This window comes from Danio aesculapii, chromosome 12 (assembly GCF_903798145.1).
Source record: "Danio aesculapii chromosome 12, fDanAes4.1, whole genome shotgun sequence".
In the NCBI taxonomy this organism is placed as follows: Eukaryota; Metazoa; Chordata; class Actinopteri; order Cypriniformes; family Danionidae; genus Danio; species Danio aesculapii.
Genome location: NC_079446.1, coordinates 20,487,932 through 20,515,373, shown reverse-complemented (window position 1 = coordinate 20,515,373; position 27,442 = coordinate 20,487,932). Strand labels below are relative to the sequence as shown.

At 37.9% G+C, this 27,442-nt stretch overlaps 1 protein-coding gene across 2 annotated transcripts in view; it reads left to right on the top strand.

The window, feature by feature from the left end:
• jcada (junctional cadherin 5 associated a) overlaps positions 1–26,747 on the top strand; it is a 31,213-nt gene extending 4,466 nt beyond the window's left edge. For both annotated transcript variants that reach the window (XM_056469095.1, XM_056469096.1), the window contains exons 2-4: positions 15,542–16,018; positions 17,713–21,725; positions 24,484–26,747. In XM_056469095.1, coding sequence (XP_056325070.1) covers positions 15,666–16,018; positions 17,713–21,725; positions 24,484–24,518 — 4,401 coding nt within the window. In that variant the 5' untranslated portion in view covers positions 15,542–15,665 and the 3' untranslated portion in view covers positions 24,519–26,747. The remainder of the gene's footprint in view (positions 1–15,541; positions 16,019–17,712; positions 21,726–24,483) is intronic.
• The last annotated feature ends 695 nt before the right edge of the window (positions 26,748–27,442 follow it).

Below are 27,442 nucleotides of genomic sequence, written 5' to 3'. Positions count from 1 at the left end.
TGCTCTTTCAAAGAATAGATCAAGCTAATGAATAGCATCAAAATAAGTTTATTTTCAGCAATTGCCTACAGGATACTGAAAGACAAAACAGAAAAAGAATAGGATACAGCATTGGAGTCCAAATTCTGGTGTTTCACTAAAAAAATATATCTTGAAAATAAAGTAAAAAATATTATGACAAGAACTTCCCCAAAAACAACATGACTTAAAAACTACATGACTTAAGTACAACAGTTTAAGTTTGTGAATATCCGTTTGTTAAGTGTGATGTCACGCCATATCAAACTGTATGGGGAGACTCAACTAATGGTAATAATAAACGTTTAGAAAGCGATGTAATACTCGAAAATCACAATCGCAATATCAATGCCTAATATCTGATGGCCAGAAAGTGATACAATTTTTTATAAATTATTAAAATATTGGTGTCTGTAATGCAGCAAGTCCAGAGACTGTATAATTTATATAAAATTCACTTTAATGTGTGATATGACTAAAAAGTGGTCTGAAAACAAATATTTTCTCAATTCAAAAGTGAAGCGGCTTGGACCCGGAAACTGTATTCCATACATCACTACTTAACAAGCGGATTGATAGACATTGGATTTGATTAAAATTTAAAAAGACAAACTTTCCTACAAAATTTCCTTATATATTTCATAGTAAGAAAAGATGTTGGACTAACAATTTAACTGCTTTAAGATCAGAAGCTTTTTGGTTGTGATAAACATTTAACAAGCAAAGTGCAACCATCTGCAGATGAAACAGTGCAATGAAATAGCGGCCTAATGGTAATTAAAAAAGATGCAGGGTAACGGATTGCTGTATAGCTCTTGCGTATGATGAAGTCATACATTAAAGGCCTTAAACTCATATGGAAAACAGATGGAGCTCTGAACTTTCCTATATGCTCCTGTATGGATTCCACTGGTCAAATGCATTAGCTTGGGATGATTAAGCTCAAGGGAGGAATAGAAACCGATAAGGATCACTGGTCAGCTTTTTTTTCCTCTCTGATTATAACAACAACCTTCTTCACTGTGCAAGGTTTTGAAGGGCATGAGCAGAAATAGCACTACATTAGGTGTTATATGCAGGTTTATGTGCTGTTACCTGCCCATTTATTTGTTTATACTATATTGTAGGCTTTTATTTTACCATTGTAGATTCATTAAGAGTCTATAATCACCACGTTTGCCTGTCTGGGTTATTTAACACAGTGGTGTTTGCTGCAACGTCTCTAAGTTTCTTCCCCTTCATTTGAGATCATATTCTTTGGCAGGATAAGAGTGTAATTAGCAGAATGCTTATGTGTGCCAGTCCTTTGATCAGAGTGTTTTTAACTGATAAACCTTGTCACTGTCGTCTCTCTGTAAGTCAAGTCTCCTCACTCTAATTATGAACAGACATTCAGGTTAGTTCATTAGGAACCCTGTTGAGAATAAGTCATACTGTTCAATGTTATGTCAATGTTAAAGGGGTAGTTCACCCAAAAATCAAATGTTGCTGTTAATTTACTCCGCCTCAGGCAATCCAAGATGTAGAAGGATCATTTTGTCTTCATTAGAACATTCAAGAAGAATTTTAGCTGCAACTGAAACTGTGGTCCTTGGTAATTAAAAAAAACAAAACAAAAAAAAAAAAACTCAACTGCTACCAGTACTTTAAAAGTCAAAAAACACAACTCCGTCTTATGACACTTTAAAAATGAAAGTAGTAATGTGGCAAAATAATGTTCATTTCAGAAGGTGGATTTTTTCAGTTGAACTGCATCCCAATCATCACAGATACTGCAGAAGACCTATTTGAACCCGCATAGACCCAAGAATCTCACTGAAATCAGTCAAGTTTGGTGAAGGAAAAATCATGGTTTGGGGTTACATTCAGTATTGGGGCGTGCGAGAGATCTGCAGAGTGGATGGCAACATCAACAGCCTGAGGTGTCAAGACATTTGTGCTGCCGATTACATTACAAACAGCAGGATAGCGCTCCTTCTCATACTTCAACCTCCACATCAAAGTTCCTGAAAGCAAAGAAGGTCAAGGTACTCCAGGATTGGCCAGCCCAGTCACCAGACATGAACATTATTGAACATGTGTGGAGTAAGATGGAGGAGGCATTGAAGATGAATTCAAAGAATCTTGATGAACTCTGGGAGTCTTGCAACGGTTTCTTTGCTATTCCAGATGACTTTATTAATAAGTTATTTGAGTCATTGCAGAGATGTATGGATGCAGTCCTTCAAGCTCATGGGAGTCATACACAATATTAATTACGTTCCCACTGCACTGTGACTTTATATTCTATACAGTATTCTATACTGTAACACACTAATTCATGCTCACTCACATGCACATACTTTGTCGGCATTCATACAGTGTACTGGTTTGTAATTGTTCCATTAGAAGGGTTTGACCAATCTGCAAAAGTCCAGAAGACCAGACAGAGTGTAAATGTGGATAGCTGCATGTTGTTTTCAGAAGCTTGCATTTCAGTCCATCAGTCCTCTGAAACGGAACACCAGTTTTTGCTAACTAAAATGCGGCCTTTCTAAGGGTTCTGTTTAAACAAGTCCAAGATACCGTAGTAGTGTGGATGCCAAGTGTACCATAACAAAACCTATATTGTTTTAAAACAATAACGCAATTTGTAAATGGTCTCTCCGTGTATTTTCAGGAGTCACAGGTATTCATGTTGTTTCTGGTAGCCATTGACTTGACTTTAAAGGTCCCATAAAATAAAAAAAAGCTTTTAGGTGTTAGCATCAGTATTGTTCGTTTTTAAGATATCTATAAGCTAGTGTGCTCCAAAACAGTGAAAAAATTAGCGTTTAGAAGATATAAAACTGATATAAACATGTAAAGCTTGTAGTTTATCACTTCCGCCTAAATGGATAGATCGTCACCTCATACTTTAGTTTCTCATCAAATCATAACCAATCAAATGCTGTAGTATCTGACATGTCCCTCTTGTATCTGACAAGAGGCTTCTCATTTGCTTTTCACTTAATACGCATAATCTCAACCGCTCTCACTGGCAGAGCATGTTAAAACAAAACGTTATTTGCTGTTTTAAAAAAAGGGGAGGAGCTGCACTATGTCCCACCCTCTCTTCGTGTTTCAGTTGAGATTAATTAAATTCATATTTATTTATATAGTGCTTTTACAATGTAGATTGTGTAAAAGCAGCTTAACATAGAAGTTCTAGTAAATAGATTACATCAAACATCGAATAAAAATGCATATTTCAAAGCATGGGACTTTTAATGTTTTCTAACTCACCATAAGGACCAGTTTCAGCTATAACATTTTTTAACCTTCCACTGAACGAAAAAATCTACCTTAGATGGCATGAGGGTGAGAATTTTTCTTATTGATCTTGTTTTTGCCTTATACATTTAATAACACATTAGTAGACATCTTTAGTCAAATGTCTGGATCTACTATTTAGCCTAGCATATAGTGTTTTTCCGCTCATGTAAGTTGTTATAATGTATTTTTGTTGGATGTTGGATCATCTTCCTCAAGGCCTTTGTGCTTCCTGTCATAAAAAGAAGACTGGCGTACAAATCGCAAATGTCTCAAATGACATTGAAAAATATCACCCATTAGTGACAGACACAGGCATATACTTTAATAGACATATAAATTCAGATTTTTTTTATTGACCATTTGAGTCCTGATCATTCAGTTCAGTTTAAATGACCACATTACCAGCACAAGACACAAAGCAGCATTTGACCTTGAAAGTACGTATAAGCACTGATACAAAGACCCCATTTTAAGCCAGCATACTTCAGAAGTCAGGATAAAATCTCCACCTTTTGCTTTTAAATGCTTAAATGATGAGCAAATAAACTTACCCAGATTGGCTTGGTAATCTAAATCCTTTAGGAAACTGTTTTAAATCTTAAGGGAAGAAATATATAGTGTTGACATGCAGATCTAGATCCTGCACTCCTTCGGTAAATTGTAAAAGTTGTATTTTTTTAAGCTTGTGGAACTGAATTGTACTGTATTTGGCATTGTGGTTGGTTCTAGTCTGGAAAAACATTTCTTTCTGCTTTGATGATCCTCTGGTCGTTCTGCCAATTGAGTTACCAGACTTTGAAAACATTTCTTTAGGGCTGCCAGTGACACCATACTTGTAGGCTATTGTTTGAAAACCCACTTTTCAAAGAAAGCAAAACGGTCATCACCATGGCCACAGTTCAAGCAAAACAAGGGCTGGTTTATGTTTTTTTTTCCTTGAAAGATGCAGCTTCGGGGTGTCATTTGTAAAAAGAGAGGCATGAATAATTTGATGGCAACAACTATGACATCATACACTTCAAGAAACATCTCAACCCAGCGCACTAAGAAATGCAAATCCTCAATTGAGGCTTTATTTAAAGTATGGCTTAATTTAAAGCTTGCGGATAATGTCTATGCGGGGCAGCATGGTGGCTCATTGGTTAGCACTGTCGCCTCACAGCAAGAAGGTTGCTGGTTCGAGTCCAGGCTTGGCCAGTTGGCATTTCAGTGTGGAGTTTGCATGTTCTCCCCCATGTTTGCGTGGGTTTCCTCAGGGTGCTCCGGTTTCCCCCACAGTCCAAAGACATGCGCTATAGGTGAATTGGGAAAACAAATGTGTATGAAGTGTATGTGTGAATGTGACAGCAAATGGGTGTTTCCCCAGTGATGGGTTGCAGCTGGAAGAGCATCTGCTGAGTAAAACGTATGCCAGAATAGTTAGTGGTTCATTCTGCTGTGGTAATCCCTGATAAATAATGGACTAAACCGATGAAAAACGAATGAATAAATGTCTATGCCTCTTAAAATCTGTATTATAGTCTTATGTGCCAAACTGAATGTGTTTTTTTTTTATATTGTTAGACGGGCAGTGTAAATTTTGGGGTTGGTATGATTTTTTTGGTTTTAGGGTACATTGACATGATAATAAACAAATTATTTCAAATTATTTTCAAATAAAATGTTGTCAAGATTAACCCAATACATAAAAATGTTTAAAAAAATGCTGTATTACGTGTTATGTCACAAAATTACTTTACACCAAGAGGACAACATTATGATTTTAACTAAACTTGCAGCTTAAAACTGTTTTTAAAAGTTTGCACTTTCAACCCCTCAAAAGGTGATGTCATGTACATAAAATGAATGACCAAAATAATTTAAAAGCTTTCTGTTTTTAGGTTTCAGTTTTCTGTCTCCAGTGCATTAATTAATGATGTAATTAATTACTAATTACATTATTAAAATTGTCTTTAGATTACTTTTCTAATTACATTGTCTGAAAAGTCATTTAATTTCTCAATAAACTCAAATTAACTGCTTATCGTACTACAGGAATAAGAATGACAAAATTTCGTAAAGGAATAACAGCATAATCTGTGCATTAGAATATCCTTTTATTTACTTTGCTTGGCGAGGCGATGACGTAATGATAGCGTAATGATGACGTATTTATTTTTAGCTGCGTAAGGCTTAAATAAAAATGGTGTTTTTGAATGAAGATAAGGTTTGATCAAAGATTTATGAAAACTGAAAGGCTACAGTGCTTCACGTTTTCTTCCTGAATTTCCAACTAAAAAGCTGGAAAAAAATGGATTGGATTACTTGTTGGTAAAAATTGATCACACTGGGTCAGTATGTCATGTGGTTGTGCACGCACTGACTGTACTGTTGAAAATATCACCACTTTCGAAGACATGGTACTGAGCCAAGAAGATGCACCCATCGCACTGTCCGACAGATTGCACGAGAGTCAATTAATAACTCTGATATGTAAACGTTGCTTTATTTCTGTGCATGCTAATTTAGCATGCAAGTAATAAAATTAAAGCGTTCTGTCAATATTTGGGTTATCATTGTTTAAAAAGGTAATGCGGTGCCGGTGATATAAATCAGATGAGGTGGAAAACGTATATATTATATAATTTCATCTATTTGCCATCTATTTACAAAATATTGACTTGGAGGTATTTTGACAAAATTCTGACAGAATAAGTGCTTGGATTTTTTTGAGACACGGTTCTGATGCGGCCTCTCAGAAATTATAAATACTTCAAATAGGCACTTTTCTTATAAATAAACTGCATAGTTGCAATCTTAACAACTACATTCTCGACTAAAAAAGCCTCAAAAGTACATTATATTGTCCAACAGTTGCAATATTTGTCAAACTGTAGAGTGTCCTGTGCTTGTTGCTGTATGTGGGCTAAGTAATACACAAGGGTGAAGGGTGAAGAGGCTGGATGACTGCTGTTATTTGCAGAATATCGCATGGCGATGAAGTCAGAATTATTACCCCCCCTCTTTAATTTTTTTTTCTTTTTAAATATTTCCCTGATTATGTTTAACAGAGCAAGGAAATTTTCACAGTATGTCTGATAATATTTTTAAAAAATAAGAAAGTCTTATTTGTTTTATTTCAGCTAGAATAAAAACAGTTTTATTTTTTAAACCCATTTTAATGTCATAATTATTAGCCCCTTTAAGCAATTTTTTTTATAGTCTACAGAACAAACCATCGTTATACAATAACTTGCCTATTTACCCTAACCTGCTTAGTTAACCTAATTAACCTCGTTAAGCCATTAAATGTCACTTTAAGCTGTATAGAAGTGTCTTGAAAAATATCTAGTAAAATATTATCTACTGTCATCATGACAAAGATAAAAGAAATCAGTTATTAGAAATGAGTTATTAAAACTATTATGTTAGATTATGTGATGAAAAAAATATTTTCTCTGTTAAACATAAATTGAGGAAAAAAATAAACAGGGGCTAATAATTCAGGGGGTTAATAATTCTGACTTCAACTGTATATAAGATTATTTAGTAAACAAATAGAATTACTCCACTTAAAAAAATTAAATTTAATTATATTTTATGTGTAAACCACTTTACTTTACCGTATTTATCCAATAATGTATCTCCAGGATTGTGCTAAATATATAAAGCATCTATTAAATTATTAACTCGTAGGAACCAGCACATTTTCATCTGTTGTTGATTTTTTTTTTGAAGAAGAAGAAAACCAATTCACACAGTAGTTGTTCACTTGTCATATTGTAGGTAGCCTGTCAACTGCACATTGACAAAGGTGGATATCAAACCGCTGTCTGAACACAATCTTATATATTGGTTTGCTCTGTACCAGAGATCTGAAATGACCGAAATACATCTCGCAGCCTGCAACAGGCCCTGAGAAGAATAAATGAACAAGTCAACCCGGGAATGGAGACAAACTGTGTAGATGTTTGCCAGCACATTATACTTGTTTAGAGCTAAACAAAGTCCAATTCTTTTAAGGGCCAGTGAGTTCAGTGTGACAGAATGGAGATATTAAGATTCTAGAATCCAGTTTGGAGAAGCGTCTCCATCTGTTTTGACTCTTTCCTCTTAGTATCAATGTCTGTCTGACAGACTTTCGCAACTCCTCCGCCCTTGTCCCTTGAAACATGGAAATCCTCAGGAAACAGAGGTCAACACTGATGATGTCACAGTGTTTACGATGAAGAACTTGTTGTTCGAGTGTGAACACGTGCCTGTTAAGGGACAGCGTAGGAGTTTCTTGTGGAAACAATGCTGGGGTGAGGCTCTGAAAGAACTTTTTATAGGACAGGGTGGATGTTGTATTGTTTATTATGAAACTTTTTTTTGGTTATTCACGGACACTCAGGATGCCTGTTTACATTCGACTCAGTGGATGAGATGATGCCGTGTCATGGTACAGTGGTTGTGCTTTCAGGCTTAATACTGGGTAGGCCATTACGTGCATGTTTATGGCAGTTATTAGACAATCTGTGAGGAGACATTAGTTTGATGAGGTTGTTCATTATGAGCTTCATCATAGTTTGTTCTGTCACTCCAGAGACTCTATCAGGATGTAATCTAAATCAGCCTTATTTACTCTATAATGCACGTTCATGGTTTTATTGAGGATGATTCATTCATTCAGATTAATATAATAAGACTATGCAGATCACTGGAGGACTACACATCAGCCACACATGAACTACAACTACCATGATGCTTTGCAACAAGCAGCACCTGTTTCAGCTGTGGAACACTCTGGACTGAAGATCATTCTGTCTGATTACTCGGATTATAAAAACCCATCAGTCACTCTCTCTCTCTCATTACGAAGTCTTGTTTATCTGTAAAGTGTGCAATTCTGAGCGTTCTTGTTTTCCCTGCCCTGTTCGTCTTGTGATCCTTTGAGTGATTTTCTGTATATGATTGTTAGTCTGTAACACCACAAAGCGTTTCTTAGTGGTGGCCAAAGTGAGGCTTCATGAAACACTAAAACAGTTGAAGCAAAGTGTCAAGCTTCGAAAACCTGTCCTCTGCATACATTTTTATGGATTGGCTCTAGAACAGTTTCAGCAAAGAAACTGTTACGCAAATTGAGGTATTAAGCCCCACGTTGTAGAGTTGAGGTTTCTAGTGATTTAGTGAAGTGGAGAGAGATCCTGACAAGCTTGCAGAGTTAATGTGTTTGAATCCAGGGTGATGCAGCTTTAATTTTTTAAATGCTCTGTTCTTGTAATGTGTGTTGTTTAACATTGGTCATAAAAAGGTAACATTAACAAAATGCATCGTCATAATTTCAGAGTATTTGTACAAGTCGGGATTCGAACTCGGGCCATTTGCAGCACAATTACTCTGTGCACAAGAACAGTCCACTAGCTATTTGAAATAGAGATTTTTTCCGACCCTGTCAGTCAAACGTAGATTGCCAGGTTTCAAATGCCTCTGAAATGACCAATGCTTGAATAGCTTTTGTCATGTGAACAGGGCTGTTCTTCTTCGGTCTTGCCAGGTCACCTTGGAAGAACGAACTCGGGAGACCGCAAGAACACAGAACGCATCATGTGAGAAATGAAATGCTGCTTTCTTCCTGATGGCACAATGACCTTCACGCATTTTAAACAGTCTCGGCTGGGTCAGTTGGCGTTTCTTGTGTGGAGTTTTGCATGTTTCCTCCTCCGGGTGGGTTCCTTTGGGTGCTCCGGTTTCCCCCACAGTCCAAAGACATGCAGTACAGGTGAATTGGGAAGGCTAAATTGTCCATTGTGCATGATTGTGAGTGAGTGTGTATGGATGTTTCCCAGAGATGGGTTGCAGCTGGAAGGGCACTGCTGCGTAAAACATGTTCTGGATAAGTTGGCGGTTCATTCTGCTGTGGTGACCCCGGATTTATAAAGGGACTAAGCCGAAAAGAAATGAATGAATGAATGAATGATAATTGTTTCGAATAATCGTGATTACAATTATGACCAAAATAATCGTGATTATGATTTTTCCCATAATCGAGCAGCCCTAGTAGATGATGACAATTACATAAACACTAATACCTTCTGTTTTTTTTTTATTGTCTAGTCAATTCCTTGTCACATAAGTTTAATCTTAATCACAGTTTTTGCAAGCTAACTTGTATCAAAGTTATTTGAGTATTTTGTCTCTAAGAGTAAATGCTCTTTATTTTATTATTAGGCTTTCGCTTTTGGTCTTATTTTCTTTCACAAACACATACCACAAATCTGACTAAGTCTAAGAATAAAGAGTTGACACCAAACTGTCATGGCGGCGGCTCTGGGCTCTGCGGGCCTGCTGGTAAAGGGGGGGTGGGGAGGGGGCAAGGCGGGCCAGATCTAAAAATGTGTGATTCATTTATGAGGGAAGGCAGTGCTGGCTCCACTGGCAAACCTTACAGTCTACAGAGGAAAAAAGTTCAGTCTCCTTTGAGGTTAGAGACACACACGGTCTTTGTGGGTTTTATCTTAAATGTTTAGCTTCAAATGGGGGATTTACAGAAAGCAAATGGCACATAGAGGTGGTCTTGAGTGTTTATTGATGAAAAAATATCTAAAGTTTTCGATATCTGAGTGGAATCAAGTGATTCACCGTTATTGTGGCATTTTGGCTCAGATGCGCCTCATGACATCACTGGCCTGCCTGAGCTTTTGTTCATTTTTAGCTTGAGACATGTGTTAGCCATAAAAGCAGGTCATTAATAAAAAAAGCAAAGTAGTCTAGATCACGTATCTGCAATTTTATGATTTTACTCATGCTCTAAGAGGCAGTTTGTCATTGGTAAAATTTCAGCTGCGCTCTGAAGCAGCCAGACATTTCTGTGCCATTTAAAGTCTCGGAGGACCTGGCTTGAATTGTTTCCACTTTGTGCCCAAGTTTTAGCTTTTGAATGTTATTGTGTTGCTATGGGATGAAGACATAATGTGGGGCCTGAGAGGGTATTTAAAGGGTTTTTTTTTAATATAAATGTTGTGTTTTCAACTAATTTGTATAAAATGTGCTGTAGAACTGAATTTAAGTTTTGTGACATTTTTTTTTGTTTGTCCTGTTTCTGTCCTGTTTTGTTTGTTTGTTTGTTTTTTGCTTTATTGCCTTGAATTTGGGTTCATATAAAGTGATCAACCCAGACTCATTGAAAAACTGTGCCTCAACATATGTCTTCAGCTTAGTCCTTATTTATAAGGGGTAACCACAATGGAATGAATCATCAACTATTCTGGCATGTTTTTTACGCAGCGGATGCCCTTTCAGCTACAACCAAGTATTGGGAAAGCTTATATTTTTTGTGAAATGTAAAATATGTTGCTCAGGGTATGTTTCATTGCACGTTTCAGATGACAAATCCGCTAGAGGGTGCTATCTGCATTTCACGAATCTGTAATGTGTTACTTAGGGGGCAGTATTTCCCAACCCTGTTCCTGAAGTCACACCTAATTAAACACACCTGAATCAACTCATCAGAACATAAGAAGAAACTCCAAAACCTGAAGTTAAAGGGTCCGACAAGAAAGACATCCAAAATATGTACTGTTGGTGTGCCTCCAGCAAACATATTTGGGAAACACTGATTTAGGGTATGTTTTGTTCTATGTGTGTAAATACCTTTGACCTGACCAACTGTAAACACTAAAAACCCCAAACCCAACCAATAGTGTTTTCAAAAGCAAATGTAGGAAAAAAGTCTATCGCAGCCACATAGTTTTACCTTGATTTTGCATTGCTTTTATCTTTATTGTGGAACTATTCTTCATCGAACATCATGACTAGTACAAAACCGTACAAAGTAAGCTACTGATCAATCTGATCATGATGGAAAAGTTGTCCATATGGAGACTAGGTGAGGCCAACGTATTTGATTACAAACACCATTAAGTTGTTTTGTGGTGTTTATTTGATATTGGGCAAATAACTGCTGAAAAATAATCCTTTAATCAATTAATAATATGCCCCTGTAAATAGCATTAGTGTGAAAAGGAACAAAATCTGTTGGCATCAAACTGCCCCGTAGTGTTCATTTTACCAAGAAACTGCCTTCAAATGTAAGAAGTTTAATTTTGTGGTTTCACAAAAATGTAGGCTAAAGCACATTTTTCCAACGAGGCCGTGTTGGGTGATTCTGTACCCCAGGTGGATTCACATGAATTGACTGATTCTGAATTTCTGATATAACTAATCAACATTTTTTGAGATATTTTGCAATAATTGGGAGTTGTTACACAATTTAAAGGATAATAGAAATGCAGTTATAGTTTCACTGTAAAAAAAATAAAAGGACTAGCTCAAACAGCAACAAATACTGAAAACTAGAGACGCTCTCATTGACGATTGTGATTTGTGTGTGATTAAAATAAACATTAAATAAAACACAAGACTTTTTAACTCATAAACAGAAAAAGCCAATGGACAAGGATGATTCTTTCATTCAGTCAAACACCTAGCCTTTCAAACGAAGTATACTCCATTTGAAAGTGTGCATGAACACAGACGCTCGACACTTGCACACTGTCAAATGGAGAATACTTAACTTGAAAGGCTGTGTTCGACTGTGAGCGGTTGCTAATGTATGCATAAAAAATAAAATATTCTTTGGGCTTGACGGTTTGCTGGAGGCGAAGAATCAATGTCCTGCTCTCAATTCAGTGCATATGAACTACACAAGTTTGCCTAAAACCCGATGATCATATTATCTAGTCTGATTAGACAATAACCCATAGTGCTTCAGTGGAAGAACAAATGATTTCACATGATCAATGTTGCAAATGTAATTATTTGACTAATGAGTGACAAATAGCGCATGTATGATATCATATGGAGATCAAATATGTATGTGCGTGTGTTTAGCAGGTGATTTTCTAAATGTCTCTGAAAGATGTGACTGGTGGAAATGGATGGCATTGATAAAACTCGCATTAAGAGTTTTCCCTGTGGCAGTGGAGATGGAAACTATACCTCCCTCATTTTTTATTTGCATTGAATTTGCCTATGTGTGTGTCTGCAAGAGGAGACATAAAGTTAAAGGAAGAAAAAAGGAAAGAAAGTTAGCATCGTTTTTGGGGCCTCTTTTGACCTCAGTGTGCTAGAAGATGCTGTGAGAGGCAGCGGTCTCTAAGGGCCTTTAATGGTGAATGTGGATCAGTCTGGAGTATCTGGGTTGGAAAGTGTGAAAATGTGAAAGTCATACCTCTGCTAACTGCATCTTTCTACTTCTGACAAACATCATTTAGATCAAAACAGACCTTTTCTTATGGAAAAAGTAGGAAATAATTATATGAAAATGTCTAATTCCTTTCTCATGTCCAGTGCCTTCGGTTCAATCACATATCTTTGACAGTTCTTTAATGTTTACCGTAAGCCCTCACCTAATTTGACCTATTTGCACATTTAAAACTCAATCATCTAGCACTGTTGAATTTGAAGATAAAATTTATATTTTCTATAGAGCGAGATTCAGCGTGACCTAATCTTTTACACACACCCTAATATTTAATACAGAAATGCTTTGTATATTTAGCTTTAAGTAGATTATGAAATTGGTCAGCATTCAAAACATTTAGGTATTGTGGAAGTCTAAGCTTCCATTTGGACTTCACTCTCTGCAGATCAAGGAAACAACTGTAATACTTATAATGGTGGGAAGATTGCATCAATTTTGTTTTCTCCTTCTGAGTGTGTCAGGGCAGGTTAGGTAATCTCTCTTTCCTTAGTCTTTCTCAGACTTATTTCCACTTGTGACTTTTCCAAGGTTTTGTTTTGGTTGAATGTTGTCTGCACCAGTAGGTCTTCTGCGGTTTAATCTGTTGCGTGTTCACATAAAGCTGATCCCATGAAATTAGGTTTCATTACTTTGTGAAATAACTTCATTTACAGTAAGTAGCTGTAGATGAAGCTGAAATTTTCTGTCCTACTTAAACTCACACTAGCATTTTGTTTTTATTCATTTAACCTTGTTAATTAATTTAATCATTTTCTTTTCGACTTCAGCGGAATCAACCGCCAACTTATCCAGCATATGTTTTACGTAGCGGATGCTAGGCATGGGACGATAACCGGTTTCAAGGTTTACCATAGTTTGGAAAAGTCAATGTTTTGAAACTGCAAACATTTTCTGTTATACCGTTACTAAGATATATGTAATTTTTTATATATTTTTATAACTATTTCATTAAGTTCTTTAATTTGTTATGAAATCTGTATTTTTGAAACTAATGAAGATAGTCAGTGATTTATTTAAATTGTTTAACCTGACATGTTTAAAATAAAAAAGCCAAAATATTTAAAATGTTTCTTAAAATAAAATATATTGTGTTCAATGGGGGGGGGGGGTGTTGTTTTTTCTAACCAGACATTTTAAAAGAACTTACTTTAGAGCAGTAATCACAATACCGTGAAACCGTAAACAGTGATATTTTTATCCAAGGTTATCATGTCAGAATCTAAACGGATGCCCCTCCAGCCGCAACCCAACACTGGGAAACACCAGCCTTGTTAATCTTAATAGTAATTTTTGTCTCTTTATTATTTGTTTGTTCCTTTTCTTTTTCTTTTGGCATAAATCTCGCAAAAATCTATGCTGTGCTAAGCGTATATAAGTACACCCCTCACAAATCTATCTTTTAAATTCATATTGTCAATAGGAAGCTATACAATATTATATTTGTGCATATACATTAGATTAGTCAGGACTGAAGCCAAATCTGGAGCTTATCTAACAAAATAACTTACAATAACTGCCCAAAAACAAGTACAACCAAATTTATATGTTATAGAAAAATATTAAATACAAATTTAAAAAAAATAGGAAAAATCAAGAGAAGCAAAAAAATTAAAGGTTGTAATTTTATTTTATTTTTTTGCAATATTTTGCTTGAATTTAATTATTTTATCTTTCGATTTCTAAAGATGTTTGGTGACTAAAATATTATCTTAATAAATATATCTGTGGGCATCACGGTGGTGCAGTGGGTGGTAGCGAGATCGCCTCACAGCAAGAAAGTCGTTGGTTCAAGCCTCGGCTGGGTTAGTTGGCATTTCTGTGTGGAGTTTGCATGTTCTCCCCGTGTTGGTGTGAGTTTCTTCCGGGTGCTCCGGTTTGTGTAAATTAGTGTGTGCGGATGTTTCCCAGTGATGGGTTGCAGCTAAGAGGGAATCCGCAGCATAAAACATATGCTGGATAAGTTGAAAAGAAACTGAATGAATAAATGAATAAAAATATCTGTTTAATAAATCTGTTTTGTTTAAATGCACCAAAATACATTGCCAATATTCACTGAGAAATGAATAAAAATATTCATTTTCAACATGGGGTGTACTTAATTTTGCTCAGCACTTTTTTCTGGGATTGTCATGTCTCACCTTCATTTAAACAATGATACTAGGGAAATTAGGGACACAAATGTCCCAATTCCTACAGATTTAAATTTCCAAACAAACTGCTTTGGAGCCATGTCAAAAAAACTCCAGTTTATATTTTAAGTCAGTTAGATTACTACTTAGCATGGAGGTGCAGTGGGTAGCATGATCACCTCACAGCAAGAAGGTCGCTGGTTCAAGCCCCGACTGAGTCAGTTGGCTCCACGTGTTCGCGTGGGTTTCCCCCAGGTGCTCTGGTTTCCCCCACAGTCCAAAGACATGCACTATAGTTAAGCTGTATAAGCTGTAGTGTATGTGTGAGTGTAAGAGTGTATGGGTGTTTCCCAGCGTTGGGTTGCAGCTGGTAGGACATCTGCTGCATAAAACATATGCTGGATAAGTTGTCGGTTCATTCTGCTGTGGCGACCTCTGATTAATAAAAGGACTAAGCTGAAAAGAAAATGAATAAATTAATAAAGATTACTAATTGCCAACAATTACTAACTGTCACAAATGGCCTCTTATGAAAGTCAGAATTGTGTATACCATTCCACACCTAAGTAAGATGAAGTTTCCAAGCGTGATGTAGTCAGTCATCTGGAGAGATTTTCCTCTCTGGACAGAGAACAGAGAAAAGAGGAGAAGAAAGGGGCAGATGGGAGAAGAGAAGCGTGGGTCAGTGGATAGACATACCGACAGCAATACGAATCATTTCTCTCGTGGCAAGATAGAACCTTTTTGTTTTGGCTGTGAGCAGCAATCCTCTTATGAAAAAGACTGTGAGAGAGACTCATTTTAACTTCATATGTCTCTCTCTCTCTCTCTCTCTCCTTTTCTCTCTCCCTCCCCTCTGTCCCGCTTTCTTTCACAGCGATGGCCTCTCCTGTGCAGCTGTTCACGAGCTTGCCTCATCTGGACTAGGAGCGGAATTCATCTGACACTCACACGGACACGCACACACACACATCTCGAAAAGAAAAACACACCGCGTAGCCATGTACAGCGTGGAAGACCTTCTCATCTCTCATGGATACAAAGTCCCACAAAGGAACAGCAACAATGTTCCTGTCTCACACTCGTCTTCCCCCCAACCCGCAACCTATGAGAAATGTCTGCCGACACGAAGCGACAGCCGGTGTGAAATCGCTGAGAAGCGGAAAGGACACAGCGGCGTGAATGGCTACGAGGGGGACCATGTTTACAGCGGCGGAGGCATCAGACAAGCTTCTGCCAGGGGATTCCCCGGTGACGCTGAGAACAGGGTCAGGAAGCAGAGGACACAAGATGTGGACAACGGAAATCTAGGAGATGGACGTTTGCCAGAAGACAGCCTGACCACTGACAGCGGGTGAGTTGTGTTGATGAGTTGTTTTTGACCTCTTCGTCGTCTTCCCCACACTCTTGTATCGCTGCTGTCATTCCTTCTTTTTCAATTGTTCCTTTGATCTGAGGTTTAAGCTGTCTTGCATGATGAAGAATGTTACGTAAAGGTAGGAGCTGTCAAGGACTTCCCTTTCACATCAGGAGAGATTCAAGTTTTCCTTTTTTAAATGATCCCTCCTTGTCACCTTTCACTCTCCATTCTTATTTTTGGTTTGCACTTTCTTTCATCCTGTGAAATCCATATCTTTGTACTTCCTACATTTTCATGTACTCTGTTTCCTCAGTCTTACTCATTTCCCTGCACTCTTTCCTACCTCTCTCCCCCTGTAGCTGATGAATTCATTAACTATGTTTAGTAGATTTTGCAGTGCGGTTTTATTTCCTTCTCTTTCACATGGGACTGTAGTGGAATAAACACCAGTGTTGTCGGAAAGCTCGCAGCACCCCCTGCTGAGTGTGCTTAGTTCTGCAGGCAGAGCCAGCAGGAAACTACATGTCCCATGAGCCTTTTGTCAGATCAATATTCCATTCCTTATTACAATCTCTTATATAACACTGTTATTAATAAAACATCATGAATATAAATGTATGCATCTGCATTCTACCAGCCATATTGTAGCAGGATGGCTTCAGAGATTATTATTATTCTTTAAATAAAGATGCTTCACAAGATGTTTTTTTTCTTTACCAGGTAAGTTATAATTGTCCTGTGTAAGTCTCAATGAGATTAATAGATAGATAGATAGATAGATAGATAGATAGATAGATAGATAGATAGATAGACAGACAGACAGACAGACAGACAGACAGACAGACAGACAGACAGACAGACAGACAGAAAGGTAGATAGGTAGGTAGGTAGGTAGGTAGGTAGATAGATAGATAGATAGATAGATAGATAGATAGATAGATAGATAGATAGATAGATAGATAGATAGATAGATAGATAGATAGATAGATAGATAGATAGATAGATGCACATTTATTTGGACATTTATTGGCATACTATCAAGCATTAGTGCATCTTTGCACTTTCAAGTAATTGCTTGTCACATGGTTTGAGACTCAGCAGTTCAGGGCAGGAAGCAGCTCCACTGCTGTGACTAGATTATCCTTTCATGAGTGCAGGTCAGGATTGTTTAACATGCAGATCATATGCTCTCGGCTGCCAAGATATTGGATGAGAGAACAGACCTTTAGTGCTGACTCAATGGTTTGCACCACACAAACTAGTCATGTTCCTTCTATAGTGAAAACACTTATATATCATGGTTTGTTTTCACCTTTAAAGCCTCCTTTGAGGTCTTCTGCTTGGTTGACAGCATTGTCAACATGCACATTTCTCTTTTAGTTTGGTGTTAGTTTGATGTGTGCCTCTTGTTTAGTGCTATGTGTGTGTAGATTGTTGTACGGTTTAGCTTGTTTTGCCCAGTTTAGTGGTATACTCATTTGTTATACTGTATGGAACTGTGCACAAGTTGGATTGTGACCACCGGCTTAAAGAAAAATTTACTTTAAGAGTCAGTAAGTCGTTTTCAAATACTGACCTTTTAATAACAAGAAGTTTAGAATCCTATAAACTGTCTGTTAATGTATGCTTTATCAAATATAAGAACTGACCTATATTTATTAATTTCCATCTATATGTGTTTGATGCAGGTTTTTTGAAGCCCACAGAGGAATACACTCTCAGCCTAGATCTGAGCAGGATGTGTCCTACTGGCGGAGAAGAGGTCAGGACTTTAGTGTGCTTTTGGATTATGCAGACTTCAGGGACCCACGTGGAAGTGGAGGAGGAGGGGTTCCCAACAAACCAGAGGGTATGCAGCGGAGACCAGAATCTGCCTTAAGCACGGAGGAGCATAACCGTGAAAGACAACGGCGCGCAGAGAGCGCACGTGCCAGAGAGAGAGAGATGGCCCTACACCAGTGGAGAATCGCTGCTGAAAGGAAATACCAAAGTTTGGGAACAGAGGAGTGGCGTCCAATGACCAACATGAGCCGCCAGCCATCTGAAAACGAGGTGGCACATGATCAACGCAGGCCAAGAACTGCAGAAGGAGCAGTTCCACCTAGAACAAAAAACAAGTCGCAGTCACTGCCCAGAATGCAATCTGAAAGCCTCCAATACTTCAGCATACCAACTACTGGGCAAGACTCTTATGGGGGTTATAAGTTAAATGGCCACCACATAAGAGACCCTCATGGACGACATATTGATGGAGAAAATAGGCAACGTTGGACTGATCGATCAGGTGCCCAGTCTGCACCATTATCAAAACCCAGATTCAGCAGACCACTCAGACCTCCTTCTTACGAAGCACACCAGCAGATGCGTGGGAGTGCAGAGATGCTCACAGGGGAGCTCGCCCCACGTGCGAGAGACAGAACTCCGCTCCCCTTCTCAAGGCAAGAATACTTTGTACAAGAACTAGGCGGCTCTGGCACAGAGCCCCCTGGTTACATCCCTCCTCCATCCTACAGAAGGCAGCCTGTCATTAAAGGAGGGCACAGAACTTATCCTATCTCAGTGGCTAACCACCAGTATAGAGGAGACCCATATATGCAGAGTTCTGCCATGACAGAAGTGCAGGAATGGTTTATCAGGCAGACTGGAATGGCTTGGCCAGACCATTACAGAGATGGACGAAGAAGTATGCCCTGCAGGAGACAGGCATATCCAGGCTACAGCGAAGAACGGTTGGGTAATGTTCAGTACATTCCCTTTGATGATCCCCGTGTCAGACACATTTCAGGAGCGGGGATAGATGGGAACTCTCTGACAGATGCAGACAAAATCAGAAACATCAGAAATGAGATTCCAGTCAACCTCATATCTGAGAAATCTAATGACAGTGCCTTGCCTTTCACAGAGAAATCCTTTGACCACACGGATCCAAGTAAAAGCAATATTATTGATTCGATTAATGAGGACAGTATGCACAAAGAAGCGTTGAAGGAGACAGAATGTTCAAACACAGTACCTGATCAAAACTGCAACAGGCATCCAGTTACTCATGGCAATATAGTTGCTCTTCAAATGACAACACAACAGAATTCAAGCCTGGGTTTGATTGAGACAGTGACACAAGTAAAGAAATTTGAGGCTAAGACTGTGGCCGAGAACAAGAAAAACTCAAAGAAAAAGCTCAAAGAGACAATGTTTTGCCTGGTTTCTGTCCCTATCAGTATGCAAGCAAACAGAAGTGTCTCTGACCCAAATAACAATCAAAAAGTGATTAGTTCTATAGAAAACACAGTAGTGCAGCAAGATAACCAAAACATGTTAAAAGCATCAAGCAAAGAGACACATATACAGTCCAGCAGTTCCCCATCCATTAAAAATCCCCCTTTAAAGAAGGAAATCATAGATACCAGGTTACTAGATCCAAGCCAAGACAATGAAGTTTTTTATGCAGGATCCTGGCCTGGAGATCAGTACAGAAACCAGGAAACTCAGACGGGATCTCCAGAAGTTTTAAGAAATACCCATTCATCAGCAAATGACCATCCCTCCCCTTTCACCATCACCAATAATGAAGGTGAAACCAACTGTAGTGCAAACTATGGATATCCCATGATAGGTCAAAAGGATCTTAACCACTCCAGCAACAGTGCATTCTCTAAAACTGTGAATGGAATTAGTGTAAGGAGCGCACATTTTCCACGGTCCGTATCACTTCCATCATCTCCAGATCATCAACCTTTGTTGAGAAAGTCTAAACAATCATCAGAAAGTCAAGAGCTTTTTGGACAGTTTTTGCTAAAACCGGTCAACAGAAGAAAATGGGATGCTATTGGGGAGCTGGAGTCTTTTAATAAGGAGATACAGGATCATACTGGGAAGTATCCAAATGTTGACCAGAATACAAAGGAGCTCGATGAGGCATTGAACAGTATTTTGGAGCCGAGGGACACTAGCAACAATTCAAAACAAGAAACCACCCCGCTTCACACGAATAAGGAAATTGACCAGCAGCCACATGTTCTGCAGGTCACAGATATGCAACTAAAGAGCAATAACTTAAATGTAACATCCCATTCAGGTAATGGAGGCCATCCTGAATACAAAGGATTAAAAAGTTCCTTGTCCAAGACTAAGGTGAACTTTGACACCCACACACAACAATTACCTGTCAGCAAGACTGTCAATTATGTTGACTTTGACATTCTGCAAAGGGGGGACAATGATCCAGTGATGCATCGGCAAGATATCCCTGTGCCAAAGGAGTGCTTGCTTAAGGATGTTGGTTTAACAGTATACACTGCCATTCCAGACACTGTGACCTCTGGATCTCCCACATGCCTGAGTCCTGAGTCACCTATGCTAACCAGTCCTTCAGACAACTCAGAGATGTGTGAAACCCTGCAGATTACATCATCAGACAGTAGCGGAGATCTCAGCAGGCATAGCCCTGAATTTTCTGAAGGTACTCAAAGCTTGAACAATAATAATGCATTTAACTCCAAAAAACTCAAGAAGGAAGCTGGGAGAGGAAGCACAGATGTTATCAAATCTGAAAGGTCATCGCGTATCCATGTGATCAAGAGTCTTCACTGTAGGTTTAAGGCTAATTTTGAGGATGATGATGAAGATCATCATGTTTATTCAGATTATTTGAGCTGGAGTAATGAAAAGACCTTGGCAGATGAACATCTTGAGACTCTTTTGAGTCAAGAGAAGGCCAACAATATGCAGACTGAAGACCTTAGTAACTTGTACCAAGTCCAGTGTGCCAAAGGCATTCCTGAAAATGAATCCATTGAACAGCGTGCTGCCAGGATACTCGGCATTTCTGTGCCAGTTGAAGCCCTGGTTGTTGATCAAGTTGATGGCAAACCATTAGAAAGGGATTTAAAAAACACAGATGCTACAGTTTTGAAAACACAAACCAAAGAGATGAGCTTAAATGACGAGACACAGAATGTTTGCAGAGAGTTTGAGGAAGTGCCAAATAGGTCTATGGAAAGTCAAGGAGATGCGTTAGAGGTAGGACTTGGAGATGATCCAGAGTCTACAGAAGATTTATCTATTGCTGAGAAGCACAGCCTAAGAGTCTCCACAATGTTGGAGCTGCCAGAGTTTCCTCCGAGTAACTTATGCTTGTCGCTTCCACTGACCGAGGATGAGGAATTGACTCTTAGTGTAAGTGGAGGAGACAGGAAGGAGACAGTTAATGCTGAGATAACAGAAGTACCACAGGACCAGTTGCAGGCATGCTGTCCAACTTCTCTGTCCCCCTCATCCACAAATGATAAAGCATCGCTAGAGTACAATGTCTATGCAAAGGAAGAAAGCTGTCAGCCATTAGTGAGAACTGTAAACAGGATCACATTGGCCAAAGAGACAGACCAAGAAGAAGAACAAGGGGAAGCACTTCAAGAATCCGCTCAAGAGAAGGAAACACTAGTGGAAGAGAAGCAATACAGTGAGAATGCAGTTGTCATGACCAGTTATATGCAAGAAGAGAATGAGGAAACAGCTCAGGAAGAAGTGTCAGCTGAGATGCTTTTACTTGCAAGATCAAGGCAGCCACCAAAGACAATGGCACGTCCTATCCCACATCCCCGTAGTGGCATGGTAGCAAAGAGAGAGATCACACTGCCACAAGGGTTCAACATGGATAATACAGTGTCCGCAATAGAAGATGATGACAAGTTATTTATTTCAGGTCTGTCACCTATGCCCTATTGCATGCTTTCACACATGTACATTATTTTTGATTAAGTTTGCTTTCACAAGGCAATCTTTCTGAATGCTCCAAAACTTGTATGTTCTGGTCCTTAATGTTGAGGGTTGAGCATTGGGCTAACAAACCACCTCGTAAAAATTACATGTTAAAAAATACCAACATGGTGCGGCTGATTTATACTTCTGCGTCAAGCACACACGCGTATGCTTCGGTGCACCCTTCGCGTGATCGCGTAGCCCTTACAATGGCTGTTGCTGACGCTGACGTGCACCTCTCAAAAAATTTTACTACATGTCGCAACAACTTGTAGCGCAAGCTTTGTGATTGGTCGGCTTGGTATCGCTGATGAGAGTGGGCAGGACAGAGAGCCGTGCGAACCCGTTGGAGCGAGTGTTGAGTCCTGTAAAGGAGCTCTAGGTGGAAAGTTTTGTTTTGTGTTTACCTTTATGATTAAAGTTGTTGCACGTCTGCCGGTTCCCACCTTAAAATGAGTGAGTTTGAGCCACTTCTACATTAAGGTAGCGTTCAGAAAAACTAAACAAACGGAGGAAACTCAACACAGAGGAACATAAAAACCTCATTGCCAGCTAGTGTTTAAGAAGTGTTATTGCAGATCAACACAAACAGAGTGCAGAAGTATGAATATCAACTTTGATATAAACTACCCTGGTAGTAAGTAAATAATCAATGAAAGCAATGAAAACTTCTGTTTATATAGAAAGTCTATGGGGATTTCTTGGGTTTCTTCATGGATTTCAACAAGAGCACCCTCTGGCCACACTATGTGATCCAAACAAGATGTTCATGACAATTCGCAGCTTTGCTTAATTGCATTTGCGATTTGATTTGAGCAATCGTCCAGCCCTACTCGGTGTACATAATAACTCAGCGTAAATTTTGATAAAGTCTGATTGATGATCTGCCGAGCTTAGAACTGAGCTAAGGGAGAAAAGTTCTGAATCACATATCCCAAACAAGCCAGGTGTGAAAGCATCCTTACTCACATGCAACATTGATTAATAAAGTAATTATTGATTTGTTTTTTAAATCAAATTTTAAATGTATTCTGTGATTTTTTTTTTCAGCCATGTCTCAACCAAAGCATTTTTATGCAGCTGAAAGCATAAGGGCTTTTCTAAAAATGAAAGTGCTTCTGTGGAGCAGTGTTTTTTTTTTCCAATGATAGTAATATGCTTGTTTGCAGTGAAACAGAACATCTGTGACACTCTTAACTTACTATACAGATGTTTTTTTATCCATCTGAAAAGGTTGGCTCAATGCTGGATGCTGACATGAGGTGTGATAGTGCTGTATTTGTCCCACCTCTGCTTCACAGTGACCTGATGGTTTGTTTAAAATGACAATGAGGTATAGTATAGTATATGAGGTATCTGTATAGTACCGATACAGTCTAACATTCTTACTATCTGTAACTGTAATGTCAGTGGCAGAATACATTTTATAACAAATTATCTTGTACAAATTGAGGTATTAGATTATTGAATTAGTTTGCTGTTATATCAGGCTTATTTTACACATATTCAAACATTCCTTATCCCACGGTCCCTAAAAAAAAAAAAAAAAACAGAGGACTTGCTGCTGTTCGTTTTTTATGCAGTGCTCCCATAAAGTAAGAACTGAAAAAAGATACTTGCCTCAGGGCTAAAATGCTTTGGTGGACACATGGTCTAACATTTGTTGGTTCATTTGTAATTACCAAACACTTTATTTCACCACAATAATATAGAATATCCTCCAAAAGTCTAGCATTCCTATATATGCAAGTGTAGTATGGTTGTTAGTATTTTGTGGTCTAATTATGTAAAGCCCATTCCTAGGAGAGGTCACCTTCAGCATTATCTTGTATTGCATGCCATAGGTTAAATGTATTAGTGTGGTATACAAAAGAAAAATAGACAATCAGCTTACACTGGGAAAAAATGATTGTTTTTCCCTTCCAGCATATTCTGTAGCATTATGAGCTGCCAAGCCACAATAACAGTGCTTAATACTCAAGGGCAATGAGCTATGAGTTTTTTCACCACAAGAGGGAAGCGTGGTCTGATTTATCATACAAATCAGCAAAGAAAAGATAATGGAATATATATATTTTTTAAATCAATGGGGTATATGCACACTGGACTTTTAATTTCAGTCAGCCTGTCAGGGCTTCCGGTGAATTTTCATCCCATACAAAATCGTCACGTTTAAGATCTGATTTCTTTAAAAAACTGATCTTCACTGCCTGGCTGAGGTACTGTAGGATATAAAGTGAGTATCAGACCAAACAAGAAGCACTGCATTAAATTCTATTTTTCCACGCCATGTCTTTAAAATATGGAAATTAATTTTACCCCAGTATTTTCAGTGGTGTTTCTGCGCTAGCCTGTTGTTAATGACACTGTCTGTGTTTAAATAGTCTTTCGTCTCTCTTTATGCTTTACCAAATAGATGCTGAAGTCTATTTAACTGATTATATTTGAGTTACATTACAACATCAATGCTGTTAAAGGAACCATATGAAATTGAAAATAGTTACATAAACCTTTCACCGTAAGTTTATCATTTGCTTAAAATCACTAGCTGTGCATATATCCCATTCTTTTCTATTCTACACTGTTTTGCAAAAAAAAAAAAAAGTGATTCCAGCAATCTTCTGTTCTTACATATATGTCAGTGCTTAATGACACTATAATTTTGAATGAAAATCCTTACTGTTATTTGCATTTGTTTTCAGATGCGTATGACCCCAGTCGTGTGGAAAGAGTCTGAACTCTGAGACTGTGAGAACAAACCCTGTGACCTTACTGGAAAACAAGATGAAGGCTAAAACCTTACACTTTACTAATATATAGTCACAGAAGTTCATACGCAGGCGTCGTGCCGCACATTAAGACTAATTTGGGGAACTTCTATGACCTGGAATAGCTATGGTGTCTATCTATGAGAGTTGAATGTATAATGTATATCAAGTAAAGCTCAGATGTTACACAAATAGCTACAAATAGACTTAATAATTTTCTAAAGTTTCTCTGCACCAGCAAATGCTGGAGTTCTGTCGGACTTTCACAGAACACAGTGTCATTGTGCCAACAGCGACAAGACAGACACAAAAGCTTGCACTTCTCATTTTCGGCAGTATTACCAATGAGAGAAAGAAGAGAGGCCTTGATGTATCAAAGCAATGAATTGGACTGGCGAGGTACAGTAGCAGCAGAATCAGTGACATTACACTGTGCTTTTAATCACAGAGAAATATTTTTGTAAGGAAAGTGGGACCTGGGATAAACTATGAATGTCACTGTGGTAAAACTGCAATATAAAATCATATATATAGATATAAATATATATATCTTTTTTTTTCTTTTTTTTTTACAAATTATGAATGAAGCTGCTTTTATGCAAATAGAGCAGCTAAAAAGAAGAGAAGCTTTAAGAAGATTTAGATTATTTTGAGTCGAACCTTGGTCTCAAGCAACTTTAAACTAAACTGTAGTGACTTCATTAGTCAGTTATTGCTTTAAAATGACTTCCTGCACTCAATCTCATATGCAGTTTCAGCTTTTCAAAGTAGCAATTCAATATCATCTCACCACAGAATGCAATGGGGGAAAAACAAATAAAAAATGTATTTATTTTTTATCAAGCTATCAACAATCTGTACAGATGAAAATATATTCGACAAAGTATTTTTATTTTACCTCGTGAGTTTCTTTGCTTGCTTACAATCATCATATATCATATATGAACATGTCTATTAGCTTCTATTATTCTGGCAGTGATCGTGCCACGTGGCGTGCTTTTTGGTACACAATTGTCAAAAAGTGTTACATGTATTTCTTTATGCACATATGAAGTGTTCAATCTTAATTCTGAAAGCGTATACTCATATTGTGAGTAAACCTAGTGCTTGTTAACTAGTTTGCAATTGCTTGGTTCATTTTTATTTTTTTGTTTTGAAAAGAGATGGACGAAGGTTCGCCAATGATTTTCCTTTACACAACATTTATACAGTAAATGCAGTCCAAAGTGCACTAAAATGAATTCAAGTGTAAACAGAGTTATTAGCACATCTGGAAATTGGGATAAAATAGCTTGAAAAAAGACATTGATTTAATTTGCTCTGAATATGGTTAGCGTTATGGGTAAAAAGTGCTAATGCGATGATGTGTTAGTAATATTTTCAAAAGTTTTGCATAGCTATAATAAAGTTCATGCCGTTACATGTTCTGTAATTAGCCAAACAATTAAGCATAGCATTCATCACACTTACTTTTGTAAATTGGCATCAAATTATTGTTGTAAGTAGTCCTTGATTGTCTATTCCATTTTGTACAATTTACTTTTTTCAAAAACGGATGATTATATTGTTGCATATAACGTATATATGGCATTTAATATCTTTTTCTATTTTCATACAGAAACTGTACATGATTATTTTGTATTGGGTTGGAGTTGATTTTCCTTCTCTGCATGAGATAGATGTAAACTAGGGTCAGGAAAATGTTTTGCATACAAGTGCATTTGGTACTACATTAAATATATATTCACTATATTACATTGTGCACATTTTTATCCTGCTAAAAAGGCTTTGGGCAATATTTAAATTCTAAACAAGCTATTTTTGGAATATTTTACTGAAAGGGATGTGTTTGCTGTGCACCTCAGTACTTGTGTCGTTGAAGTATTGGGTGAATGAAATGTTTGAGAGGAATCTTGTTTGTACATTATAGCAGATTGCTCATTAATAAACTCCTTGCATGGACTATTGTTTTTATATTCCTCTGTTGGTTCATTTTATGTGCTTATTTGCTCTTAACAGTTTTAAAATGTGGCAGACATTAAACGTAAAACAATTCTTGTGTTCTCATGAAACAAATATGTTTTTCTCACACAATACATTCAATGTGCTAAAAAGAAAACACATCTATAAATGATAATCAGTCACATTTGTTGTACAAATGCTGAGAATAAAGAGAACCTTTTTTTCATTAACCAAAATGTGTTCTAAATGTTCACTCAGAAGTCTGAAGGTTTTACCATACTCTGATTTACTTGCTAAAACTAAATACTGTTTATACTTGATGAGTTGAGAGCATAACAGGAAAGTCCACCCAGAAATGTAAATTCAGTCATTATTTACTGTCTTTAGTTCCAGTGAAAAGTAACAAACTGTTTGGTCATGCTTTGAAATGGTAGAAGAGTGAGTTAATGAAGACAATGATGACTGGCAGCTAGCTCTGCAACTCTCTCATGGTCACCCACTGAAGATAAGCAGGGCTGTACCCAGTCAGTACCTGAATGGGAGACCACATGGGAAAGCTAAGTTGCTGCTGGAAGTGGTGTTAGTGAGACCAGCAGGGGGCGCTCAACCTGCGGTCTGTGTGGGTCCTAACGTCCTAGTATAGTGAAGAGGGTTCTATACTGCTCATGAGTGCTGTCTTTTGGTTAAACCAAGGTCCTGACTAAAACTAACTAATTAAAAATCCCAGGATGTCCTTCGAAAAAGAGTAGGGGTTTAACCCCAACATCCTGGCCAAATTTGCCCACTGACCACTGTCCGTTATGGCCTCCTAACCATCCCCATATCATAATTGGCTTCATCACTCTGTCTCCTCTCCATCAATCAGCTGGTGTGTCGTGTGCAGTCTGGCACCTTATGGCTGCCGTTACGTCATCCAGGTAGATATAGCACA